Source organism: Pygocentrus nattereri, chromosome 23, assembly GCF_015220715.1.
Source record: "Pygocentrus nattereri isolate fPygNat1 chromosome 23, fPygNat1.pri, whole genome shotgun sequence".
NCBI lineage: Eukaryota > Metazoa > Chordata > Actinopteri > Characiformes > Serrasalmidae > Pygocentrus > Pygocentrus nattereri.
The window spans coordinates 18,801,293-18,814,667 of NC_051233.1; the positions used below are offsets into that span (position 1 = coordinate 18,801,293).

Genomic DNA, 13,375 nt, shown 5'->3' on the forward strand with positions numbered 1-13,375 from the left:
TCAGGCACAGTCTGCGTCTTATCTGCTAAGAGTTGCTGTTAGCACAAAGGCCCACCATACAAGGCAGGGTGTCCAATCCTGTATCCGAAAGGGCTGGTGTGGCTGCAAGGCTTCACTCCAATAAAGCAGGAGAAACCATTGATTTCGTCTTCTAACGCCCGGCGCTTCTGCTCTGTTAGAATGAAAAGCTGCACCTACACAGACCCTTTGCGCATAAGACTGGAGCCCCCTGAGTATTTTTTTTCCATATACGGACGTACATGCAAATATTGCAACAACGATTTTGGATTCAAGATCTCAGTATTCCAAATACATAACATTAATGCAACGTATCACGAAGTACTATTTAAAATACCTTTAGATTTCTGTAAGTCGCTCTGAGTCAGTCATTACGCCTTAAATGTAAATGAGAAGAGTAGCTATTACATTTCGAGGGAAAATCATTTTATGGATATAAACACACAAGGGGCTACTCTGATTACTATTTATTTATTGATTTATTTGTTTTCGGGTTGATGGACTGACTCTTTTTTAAGTTCACCACCCCCCCCCCCCCCCCCCCCCCCCCCCCCCCCGTTCCGGTCACGCCTCCCGCTCGTCCCGCTCGTGTCAGGCGGAACTCGTCGCTGTGCTGGGTTAACGGGTCCTCTCCGCTTTAGCCGTTAGCCCATTTCTATAACGGGTGCTTATTAAAACGTTCAGCATGTCTGATTCTTAATTCATGACAGTGTCGATGAGCAGAATGTTTATTTATATGTTAATGCAGTCAAATAGCATTTATTCTATATTTTATCTTTATGCTTCACATAGCTAAATATGCTCTCTGGCTATCCAACGATTCGGCTTCTAGCTTAGTTAGCTCAACAAGCTAGTCAGACTTTACCGAGCAACAGAATTTATATAATGTTTTTTGCTACCAAGTTATAAAATATAACCTTAGTTGTTAGCTTGCAGTAGGGCTGCTCTCAGTAACACCGCTGGTTCGAAATTTATTTGAAGAACGAAACTGGTTTTGAAGCAGCTAGCTAGTTAGCTAACACCCTGCTAACCATTTGATTCTACTGGAAATGGTGAGTCGCCTAAAAATATTTTAGCTGGTATGAAAACTTTTTTTGGTATGAAAACGCTGCTGCTTCTTACTCTGTTGCGTGTTCGTTAGCTTGGTGTCTACATAATTAGTTCTAAGCCTTTTGTGGTATAACGTTTCTGGTGGCAGCTGTAGCTAAGCGTTCTGGCATAACGTTAGCTTAGCTAACTGACTAAGTGACCAACTTCCAAAACATCTCAGCTATTTATAGCTAAACGTGAGGACAGTAGTAAGTGATCTAGCTAACGTTAACTCGGATGACCAGATTCGGATAACTGGCAGTCCATTTGAAGCCAAGTGTTGCTACCATAATGTGAAGAGCGGTTACGTGCTTAAGCTAGCTAGGTAAGAAGCTAAGTATTTAGCTTGCTGCGCTGGTTTTGAGTACAAACACTGCACGGCGACTGCTTTCTTTGAGTTGTAACTTCACCTTAGTTCTGTAAGGCATCCCACTCTTGCTATGAAATAAACTAGCGTTAAATACGCTGTAGCTAACTCGGTTGTTTTGGTGGCTTATACCTGACGACACTTAAATGCTTCACCAGCAGTATGTTCTTCAGCGTTATTTAAGAAAACTGGGCTGAATTCGTGACACTGGACAAGTATTAAAAGTATCCTTGTTTGTGACCCCTGGGTTTGTGTGTTGTGCTAACAGCTGGTCTGATTTCAGTTACTTGGTCTTGCACAGAAATACTAAAAAGTCAGCCCTTCAAACGGTCTGATGTTAAACACTGTCACAATGAGTGTATTTTTCCATTTTATTCAACTGTAATTTAAGAAAATATGAAAAGATTCAATCTAAGACCTATTGTCCTTATTCTATGAATTCTACGATATTCTATTTAATGCTTGGTTAAAGATGTTATAGCTGTTTGTTAGCTATGAAGCTATCTACTGCCATTTGAACTTTTTCAGTATCCAAACCTTTCTCCTTACAGGTAGACGCCCTCATGTGCCCATGGAGAAGGAGGCCTTCGAGGGATGGCTGGAGTCAGTCTCCGCCTCCTTCCTGGCACTGAATGACCAGCAGCGCAATCAATCACTGGACCACCTGATTTCGCTGAGCGGTGCCGCCCAACTTCGCCACCTGTCCAATGGCCTGGAGACACTGCTGAAGCGGGACTTCCTGCGGCTGCTGCCGCTAGAGCTGGCCTTCTACCTGCTCCGCTGGCTAGACCCGCAGACATTACTTACCTGCTGTTTGGTGTGCAAGCAGTGGAACAAAGTCATTAATACTTGTACAGAAGTATGGCAGGGTGTGTGTAGAGACCTGGGATGGCGAATTGATGACTCCATCCAGGATGCTGCGCACTGGAAACGGGTGTACCTGAAGGCCAAGCTTCGCATGAAGCAGCTGAAGGAGGAAAATGCCTTTGAGACCAGCTCCCTGATTGGGCACAGTGCCCGAGTGTATGCGTTATACTACAAGGATGGTCTCCTCTGCACAGGTATGTGCATATTTTCCATTAAAGAAATATCCAGATATATATATTTTTGCTTGCTTTGAATATGTTTATTTTTAAGGGAAAACTGCATACACTTTAAGCTGTATGTGATGCCGATATTAATATGACCTTATTTCGCGTGTTGAGACAGTTTTTTTCAAACACTTTTCAGATATTTCACATGGTTTCTCATTCACATGGTGGCAGTTCAACAGGTTAGCTTAATGTAACACTGGAAGTGTTTTTTATAAGTTAACCTAAAGCTCTCATGTGTTCATCATTAGTGTTTGATGCATGTCATTAATGATTGATTATCTTAGGAGAAGCCTTCATGTGCGCCATGTGTTTAACTGGCCATGCTGTAATCAGGCTTTGCTTAGGTGTCATGTCTTTGTCACTATAATAGCTCTATAAAATAGTTGCATAGTTGTGTGTATTACAGGGTAGTCGGTGAGTTGGTGTGCTATTTGGACATTACAGAAATTATAAACGAGACCCAAGACTCTTCTGAGCACAGTGATGGCATTCGATAAAAAAATTAAAGTTAGTTGCAAAGTTGGCAGTACCTCTTGTCATGGAATAACTCTTGTAGTAGTTAACCATTATACTGCAGCAATGGGTGGTCTATATTAAATGTGGTGCAGCTAACTTATCACTGAACATTTCCTTCAGGTTCTGATGACCTGTCAGCCAAACTGTGGGATGTTCGCACTGGCCAGTGCATCTACGGCATCCAAACACACACCTGTGCAACTGTGAAGTTTGATGAGCAGAAACTGGTGACAGGGTCTTTTGACAACACCATTGCATGCTGGGAGTGGAGTACAGGTGCCAAAATTCAGCAGTTCCGTGGACACACTGGTGCAGGTTAGTGCCAGACAATGTCTTTGTCAGTGAACAGCATAGAGTGAATCAGCAGACTGACTCATTCTGTCACTGAGTTGGAGTATGTCTCAATATATAAAGACTTGTTGCTGTACAATAAATTTGTTGTTGCCTACTGCCAAGTTTCATTTTCAGTTTTGATGCTACAAAAGGAAAATTCTTGGCATTTCAAGGCATACTTGGCTGGAAAAAAGAAATGTTTTCCCTCCTTTGCCATTTCAATTATGCTAAATAATCTTAAAAACTACAATGAATAAAGAAAATATGATTTCATTGTTGTAAACATTTCTTTAACTTCCTAAATGGCTGCATTAAAGGCAGATGGCCCACAACAGCAAAAGACAATTTCAGGTTCCATGTCGGTCAACCAGAAACAGAAAGCTGAGGCTGCAGTGGGCACAGTGAACAAAACTGGACATTTTAAAAACTTAGCCTGGTCTAATGAATATAAATTTCTGCTAACTAACCTTAAAACCTACAATGAATAAAGAAAATATGATTTCATTATTGTAAACATTTCTTTGACTTCCTAAATGGCTGCTGGCAGGCCAAGATTTTATTACACAGTTCTATGAAATTAGTTATTATTATTATTAATAGTTATTATTAAATCGTAGTGTCTGTAGATACTGAACAATACACCTTAGTATGTAATAAGCCTGGGGTTTTTAGGCAAGATCAGTTGACAATAAATAAAAACAATTTACTTAAAATAAACATGCTAAATATATTACAGTATGTGTCCTATGGAATAAGCCTATGAAATCCAATGTTCTTGATAGTCATTTTAGTTATACTTTGTGCTTTGACACTGTTTAAAATTTAAGTTGATAATTTCAGATAATGACGCTATAATTGATGGTAGCCTGCTGGCTGGGACTTTCTTGTTTGTTTTGCTGTGGTCTGTGTATTGAGTGGATTGTCATGTTTTCAGTCAAGCAGTCAAACCATGCCCCACACCATAACACCACCTCTACCAGCTTGGACTTTTAATACAAGCCAGGTTAGGCCCACTTGTTCAAGCTGTTGCCCAAATTTTGACGGCACCATCTGTGTGCCTTAGCAGAAATCGAGATTCATTAGACCAGGCTAAAAAAACTGCCCACTTTTGTTGACTGTGCCCACTGCAGCCTTGGCTTTCTGTTTCTGGTTGACATGGAACCCGAAATTCTCCTTTGTTGTTGTGGGCGATCTGCCTCAAGGTTCGTCATGTTGTGCATTCTGAGATGCTTTTCTCCTCACCACAATTGTACAGAATGGTCATCTGTGTGTGTGTGTGTGTGTGTATATATATATATATATATATATATATATATATATATATATATATATATATATATATATATATATATATATATATATATAGATAGATATATAGATATATAGATATACACACACAAACATGAACAAATAACCTCTTAATTTAATGTTTTTCTGTATGTGCGATCCTACTACATTTTGCCTTTGTTTGTACTGTGGGTAGCAATAATGTGTTTCTAAAGGTTTGTATTGTATGTTTAGTGTTCAGTGTAGACTACAATGATGAGTTGGACACGCTGGTCAGTGGTTCAGCAGATTTTACTGTCAAAGTGTGGGCCCTGTCAGCTGGAGCCTGTCTTAACACCCTCACTGGACACACAGAGTGGGTCACTAAGGTAAGATTTGTATTGGCGGTGTTATCTTGTCAGATTGTAATGGCAATTTTGAATAAGTGATCAGCCTGGATGTTGACCCCTGGTAAATTGATCCTACCAGTCAATGAGATTGTCTTCTACATGAAGGATCCTACAGAGCACAGTAGCCAAAGAGATTCTTTTCACCTCATGTTCATTGAAGTCTAACCACTAGTGCAAAGTCCTCATGCAAAGATTATTGAGTAATGAGTGCTGATTGAGTTTCCTCTGTAGTTATTGCAGGCTGAGCTTCTGTTGAGTTAATTTTATGTAGAGAGAAGTCAAACCAACTTAATTTTTCAAGAAGGCTCATACTTTTTTTTTTCCATTTTGATATAATTTTGTTTAGCCAGTTTTTGCTAGAGCTAGTTAGCTTAGCAGTGTCCTCTCACGCTAACTAGGTTAGTCATGCTGTCAGTGAAACTAAACTGCTTAATATCTGAAGTAGTACATTACATTAATATGATCTCACTGCAGCAGTAACTCAACAATCTGTGCTATTTTCAACTTTTTACTATATTTAGCTACAGCCCTTGACCAACACCGCTGTAGATTCAACTATTTTTGACCCAGTTCACCTGATTCAGCTCATGGGGGCTCTGTAGTCAGTGTAGTCACTGATTTAAATAGCTGCAAACCTAGTTAGCCTTTAAGTAGGTACAGCTAGGCTAGTTAGCACTAGGAGCTACAAACCTGAAAGATGGTGCAGCCTTAGTCAGCAAATAAGTTTATGTCCTTCAATATCCAAAATATATATTTTACCTATGGTGACACAGAACCCTGAGTGTGTATTACAATAATAAATATGACAAATGTTGGACTTAGCAATGAGTTTCAGTGCTAAAAAAAATTTAAGCAAGAACCATCAATGAGTAATACATTTCTATTAGAATAAGAGAAAATGAGTAGTAATCTTTTTTGAAGAATTAAGTTTAATATTTGTGTTTGCAACTTATTTTGAACATTTATACTTAATATTTTGCTTGTGGATTTTATTTTAAACTTTGGTACAAAATTAACTCCATAAACTTCTTCCAACTTCAAATAGTATACAGTGCAGACAATTATGCAGAGCAGGTGGTGTCTACAAAGTGGTTACTCATGTACTGTGGATGTTAAATAACCTGACAGGCCATCAGCTGTATTAAGTAGTGCTTTTGTTTCCCACTGAATTTTATAAACACTTCTGGACAATACTCACCCCACTATTCAATAGAATGACTGCTGAAATAAAGCATAACAAGATTTTACCATCTGAAAGGAATACCACTATAACTTCACTTCATCTTAAACCTTACAGTCGTGGGGCAGTCGTGGGCTGGAGGTTAGGGAGCTGGCCGGAAGGTTGCCGGTTCAATCCCCAGCACCGACAGTCCATGACTGAGGTGTCCTTGAGCAAGACACCTAACCCACAATTGCTCCCCAGGCGCCGTGGATAGGGCTGCCCACCATTCTGGGCAAGTGTGCTCACTGCCCCCTAGTGTGTGTGTATTCACTAGTGTGTATGTGGTGTTTCACTTCTCGGATGGGTTAAATGCAGAGGTGGAATTTCCCCTGGTTGTGGGATTAAAAAGGTATCACTTAACAAAGATCCCACCCTACCCTCCAGCTACTGTCCACTATCACTCATTAACACAGACATAAAAATGATAAGCAAAACCTTGGCAACTAGATTAGAAACAGTTATCCCATCGCTTACACATTCCGATCAGACTGGCTTCATCAAATGAAGACATTCAACCACTAACGTGCAGACTACTTAACTTGATACATCACACATCGATTCACAAATCAGAAACTGCAATAGTTGCATTAGATGCAAAGAAAGCTTTTGATAAAGTAAATTGGAAACTCTTGTTCACCACATTGCACAAATTAGGGTTAGGAGAATCATTTATTAACTGGATAAAAATTCTTTACACTGCACCCAAGGCCACAGTTAATACTAATGGACTAATCACCAAATTTCACACTGCACAGAGATAATAGGCAAGGATCCCTCTCTCAGCCCTCGTATTCTCAATTTTTATAGAACCGTTGGCAGCAGCTATATGACAAAACACAAACATATAAGATATCCAAACTCAAATTTTAGAACACCAAATCAGTTTATATGCAGATGACATCCTACTGTTTTTGCAGAATCCCCCACATCAATTCCTCAAACCATACAAATTATTGAAAAATACTCTAACTATTAACTATACTAAATCTACCATACTGTCAATCAACACAAACTTATCAGATACAGCAGCACAGTCTCTTCATATCCCCTTCAGCCCCCAATATGTCACATGTCTGGGCATTAAAATTTCCTCCAAGCTGTCAGAGCTGCCTACGCTGGATGAACTTTCCACTATCACTTATTGGCAGAATATCTACAATTAAAATGACCGTTTACCAAGTAAACTTTTTTTCCTCAGTGATTGCAATTTAACCCTACTGTACCTGGTTCAAAACCTTAGACTCTATTATCTCCAAATTTTACTGGGAAAATAAACCACCTAGGATCAAATTAGTTACATTACAGAAGCACAGAACCCAGGGAGGCCTCGAAGCCACCAATTTCCAACAGTACTTCCTAGCAAATCAATTACAATACATAAATATAGCTGCAAGGGGCGAAGAGTGGTTTCTAGCACACGCCAGCAGCTCAGGCCCTTCCGCAGGTTTGGTTCATTGGGCCTAAAAAGGCCTCAAGGTGTTTGGATCTTATTCAAAGGCAGAGTGAATAGAACTGAAATGATGTTGATTCATCAAAAGGCCTTCAGTTGCCCTAAACAACAAGTAGAGGCCTTTAGCCACATTATAAGTTTCCATTCATATGTACTGATCTACACTGGTTTTTAGAAGTCAGAATTACATGACTAATGGCAGCATTTCTCACGTAGTACCACTTGCACAGTGGACTGGTTCTATATTTAATCCATTGACTTGATGTAGGCCATAGTGAGGCCTAATGCAGTCATAAGGGGCCCTTTAGTTGTAGAGCAGCTCAGTGAAACTGGGTCAGAATTAGTCAAAAGGCCTCAATATGATATCACTATTGATCAAGGACTAAAACCATAGATGTTCACCAGGTTTTGCTGAGAATGACCTTTTGACCTTTGTCTAATAAGCCTTTGTACAGTGAAATCTTTGAACAAATAAGGCAAAATACCAGACAAGCAGTAAAATTTTTGACATGACATGCAATAAGAAAGCGCCCCCTAAAGGCCAATCTAGAGCAGAAGTGGTACACTCCGTTAGAGTCTCAGTATGTCCTTCCAGTTTGGAGATGATCTGGCCAATGACTGTTGAGTTATAGCAAATCAAGTTAGCAGTGCCATCACCACAGTAATTAATTGATTTATCCACACAACACTGAGTAAAAACTCAACATGTTTTTGATAATTATTTACCTAGAGAGGCCCCAGAATTATTCTAGACCAAATTTGAAAAGATTGGATCAAAATCCAGAGACTAGTTCGAAAAGTATGGTTTTCAAACAGTTAATGATTACTAAAAAAACGGTGAAGTATTTTAATAAACATATACTTAAATTGTTTGGCAAGATGTACTACAGTGGATTCATATTTAACTTCCATCAACCTTGTAATAATATAGTAATGACATGTAATAATAGGTTTATTTTTATGAATAGCCCCCCCCCCCAGTGGTCAAATCTTTTGAAACTTGACTGGTTATTAGGAAGTGGATACATGTAAACACCATTCAAGTTTCATGATGATTGGTCAATGTTAAGCCTGTCAAAACCCTGCTTAATACTGATTGGCCGATGGCGAGCATAAATTTCAGTGTATTAAATTGTCCTTAAAATATCACCTATAGTATGGGGAATAGATGCTGAATGCAAAGTTTCAGCTTGGTCGCATGTACGGATGCTGAGAAAGAGCTATGTAGCATTAACCCTGCCACCTAATTACATATGCGCATAAAAATTGAATAGCCACCTTGTCAACACTTGTCATTTAGTATGAAAAACAATACTAACCTCTAGCTCATTCAATATAAGGTAATTCAGAATGCTGCACTGGGCAAAGACTCTATAAAATGTGAATAATAGACTCTGAAATCTGTATAAACTGTTCCCTAAACACTCCCGACAATTACATACATGTCTTGTGGTACTGCACACCAGTCAAGTACGTCTGGCAACTTGTTATAAATCAACTAAGTCCATTGAAAAAAAAAAAAAACAACAACCCTTCTCCCCATCCCCATCACTCTGTCTGTTAGGTGACCCATCAGTCCAAGAAAGAAAACAGAACACTTTTGGTGACACTAACCATCGCTTAAAAGAATATTCTGACAAACTACAAAACAAGGAAAAAGATTACCATCAATCAGTGGAAAAACTTGAACAGCAGTGGAAAAATCTCAGCGTCTATCACAAACAAATCTCAGGAATACAAAGAAACATGGTCAACACTTAACATTCTACAACCACCTTAACTTCCATCGGCTTTTATACCTACCTGTGGTGCCTCTACCCAAATGTTCCTGGTCGCATACTAACACACACACACAAATAAATGTCAGGTATTATAAATAGCTATAGCTTCTCTTTTTCATTTTGTATGTTTTTACAATTTCTGTTTCTTTATTTATACCATTCATTTTTTTTTTCTTCTTTATTCTCCCTTGTAATTTTTGTTTGCTTGTATGTTTGCAGTTTGTGGTCCTCCCTCTACACAATGACAGCATATCAGCATATGCTAAAATAAATTTGTAATACCATTAATAAAGGGGGGGGGGCGACGGAGTGCTTTTGTTTTCCATGCCGGTGCTGCAAAACCTGTGACAGGAAAGGTCTTCTGTAAGGGAAGAGACATGCATCCAAAGCTCTGAACGTTTTCTAATTACAGGTACTCCTACAGAAAAGCCAAGTGGAGTCCATGATGCACAGTCCTGGTGACTACATTTTACTGAGCGCAGATAAATATGAAATCAAGGTAATTTAAATGCTATAAATTTGAATTTTCTCTAAGGCTTTTAGGATTTATTTAATCGACATGGACCATATACTCAAGTTTGCAGGCTAAACTTTTATGTTTGCTGCCATTTCATGTGTGTAACATCACATAGTAAAAGGCATAGTTGGTTAATCTTAGTCACTGTCACTTTTTGACTGTCTCTGTGTTCAAAACAGGTGTGGCCAATAGGACGAGAGATCAACTGCAAATGTTTAAAGACACTATCTGTGTCTGAGGACCGTAGTGTCTGCCTGCAGCCCCGGTTACAGTTTGATGGCCGCTACATTGTCTGCAGTTCAGACCTAGGTGTCTACCAGTGGGATTTTGCCAGTTTTGATGTCCTAAGGTAAAGTTTTGACATGTAAGCAGATGAATCACCCTGTGGGAGCCTGAATTAGGGTATAATGCAACTGATGCATAGAGACCTATCAATGTGGACCTCCACTGAAAAATGTTTTTAATTAGAAAACAGAATTGTCTAATTGTATGTCTGCTGTTTGTTTTCATAAAGAAAAAAATATTACTGCACTGCAAGTGCACAGATTTGGGCAGCACTGACTTGCTGGAGAAAAATATAAGGCCTGTTTCACAGACTGAGATTACTAAACCTAGGCTTTAAGGATTGTCAGTGGTAAAACAGACATTTAAGTTTTGTCCAAGACTGTGTTTAGTATGTGTTCAAGAGAACCCTGGTGTATTAGGCTAGAAAACCTCAGAGTTTTTAATTTTCAAGCATCAGTAAGAGTTTATGAACAAGTATCCATTTAGCCAAGTGTTTCCCAACCCTGTCATCAGGGCCCCCCAATGGTCCACATTCTTCTTCCTCACTGTATATTGTGAGTTAAGTTGTTAAAAAATGTTTTCCTGATGGGTCATGAGCTGAAAATAAATGGGGAACTTGGTGACTGTAGAAAAACAAGCTAAAGCCAAATTGCTAGTGTAGTTATAATGTTAAACAGACCAGTTAGTCCTGATGTACCCTCTTAGTCTTTAGCTACAGGTTGAGATACTTGTTTTCTGTTTTCATTTTATAGCTTTCGCTGTAGCATCTAGCACTGGGCACTGAGCCATACTACTGCCAAGTATCCCACACAGTAGCTTGCATTTAGATCTTTCAAGCCACTGTCTGACATGCTATTGTATGAATTAACATCTTAAACTGTCTTACTACATATATGAAGAATTCATGTTGATTCGCCCAGGATGTAATATGTCTTTCTTGCCACTTAGAGTCATCAAACCACAGCAAGACCCAGCCAGTCCTTCCTTGCTCAGCTTCGGAGAGGTGTTTGCCCTCCTGTTCGATAACCACCACTTATACGTCATGGACTTGAGGACTGAGGCCATCACTGGCCGCTGGCCGTTGCCGGCCTACCGTAAATCCAAAAGGGGCTCCAGCTTCCTGCCAGGAATCACTTCGTGGCTCAATGGATTCGATGGCAAGAACGATGCAGGCCTGGTGTTTGCCACCAGCATGCCTGACCATAGCATTCATCTGGTTCTGTGGAAGGAGAACGGCTAGAAATCAGTTGCACCCCAGCTATGATTGACTGTAGGGACTTTGAAAATAAGAAAAGGGTGCTCTTGATTTCTGAAACTCGCAGCCAACTAAGTTAGATATTGCATGGACCAAAGTTTTTCTTTTTCTTTCTTTTTTTCTCTCTGCTCTCTTTGCTTTTAGGTTCAAGAACAAACTGGCTCGCTCACTCTCTCTTGGTCATGTACAGAATCATATTTGCACATTCAAACATCATGCATCTAGCAGAGGAGTCTGTGGATATGGCAATGGACAGAAGGTTTGACTATATGAGTTCAACCTGCTTTTAGTTTTATTTGCATACAAGTGATTGGTAGAGAAATAGAAACAGCAAGACAACAGGGAACCAAGCACTTGACTGAAAAGTAATATGTCCCACTGCGGTACAATCACAATTCTTGCAACAAAAAAAAAAGTTACAAAGTAATTTGTCTGAGTATAGTATTTTTTCATTAAACAAAAAATGTATTTGTTGGTCAAAAATTTACTTTTGGAGTACAGGGAAATGTTGCCTTAATTTGTTTTACTTTTTAGAAGAGAATTTTGCAGATGGCCACATGCACACGCTCTAGCTTGCATCCCAGACATCAGCAGTATGTGTTCTTTTTAGGTATTTACATTGGTGTGATAAACTGCAGCTTGGTTTGTATGGAAATCATCATGTTTCACTAACACTGAATCTTTGTTTTAAATATTCACTTGAAATTAGTCATGTGCCTTTTAAATTTTTTTTACGTATGTGACAAATCTTGAAATCCATTAATACAACCCCTAACTTCAGTAAGAAAAGTACGTTATTTTATACACTTTCATTATTTTTATAACCCAATGTAACCAACACCACTAAATGTACTATTTACTATATTATTTACACAGGCTAATTTGCTTGAAAGTGTTTCATGAGAATATTGCTCAAAATTTTTTTTACATCTTCATTTTATAAGGTTGCTCTAATTCAGCAGAAAATAAAAGCAAGGCTACAGTTGTAATTTTAAATATATATTTTCCAACCCTGTAGTTCTGCAGGTCCCCGTAGATATAGTTTTTTTTTGCTTGAATCATGAGAAAACACCTGCCTATAGCTTTTTCTGTCTTTTGGTAGCAGCCCAAGATTTGGCACATTTTCTTTAGTGCTTTTGCAGTTTTCTCTTAACATCAGCTTGCGAATATGGAAAGCTCTTTTGGTTATGGTGGTTGGGGAAGCTTTAAGCCATGACACAGAATGAAATCAAGTATCTGTGCAAAGGCACATTTATTGATGTCATCAAGGCTTTAATGCTGGAACTCTGGCTTTGACCTTCATCTGCGTAGTTGGCACATCACTTCTTTCAAATGTAGACCTCACTGTAACAGTCATTTATGCCACTGTAGACAATAATGCCATCCATTCACAATTAGCAAATTCCTGGTCTGTTGGTTGTATTTAATTATATGCTGTCTTTCAAATAAATGAAAGTAGCTGTGGGTAGATGCTGACCCATTTATTTTTCTGCAGTTTAACATGAACGTCATTGTTCATCTGGTGTGTCACCTGTATAGTCATAGTCAAAGTCAGTTTCTTTATGTAGCACTTTTTTACAACCCTAAGAGGAAGAAGAGAGTAGAAGAAGAGAACTTGAGAGGAGCCAAGATGTGAGTTCACCTGATCAAGGCAGGTGAAGCAACAGACTGTACAGGATGGACAGTTGTTCAGCTTTGTAAAGAAATGCACAGCTCTGTTTGGGTGACTGAGAACAATATACACTAAATGGCCATTTTATTATACATCCAAT

General features: G+C 39.0%; 1 protein-coding gene across 2 annotated transcripts; it reads left to right on the plus strand.

Moving 5' to 3' along the window:
• The first annotated feature begins 619 nt into the window (after window positions 1-619).
• On the plus strand, window positions 620-13,071 carry fbxw2 (F-box and WD repeat domain containing 2). Of its 2 annotated transcripts, none has more exons than XM_017697957.2 (7): window positions 620-1,070; window positions 2,026-2,535; window positions 3,205-3,399; window positions 4,939-5,072; window positions 9,959-10,045; window positions 10,243-10,412; window positions 11,297-13,071. In XM_017697957.2, exons 2-7 carry the CDS (start codon window positions 2,046-2,048, stop codon window positions 11,586-11,588), a joined length of 1,368 nt encoding a protein of 455 aa, XP_017553446.1. In that variant the 5' UTR covers window positions 620-1,070; window positions 2,026-2,045; the 3' UTR covers window positions 11,589-13,071. The 2 variants fall into 2 exon arrangements, with proteins under 2 accessions (XP_017553446.1, XP_017553455.1); XM_017697966.2 differs by lacking the exon at window positions 620-1,070 and adding an exon at window positions 1,145-1,432.
• Window positions 13,072-13,375: the final 304 nt, after the last annotated feature.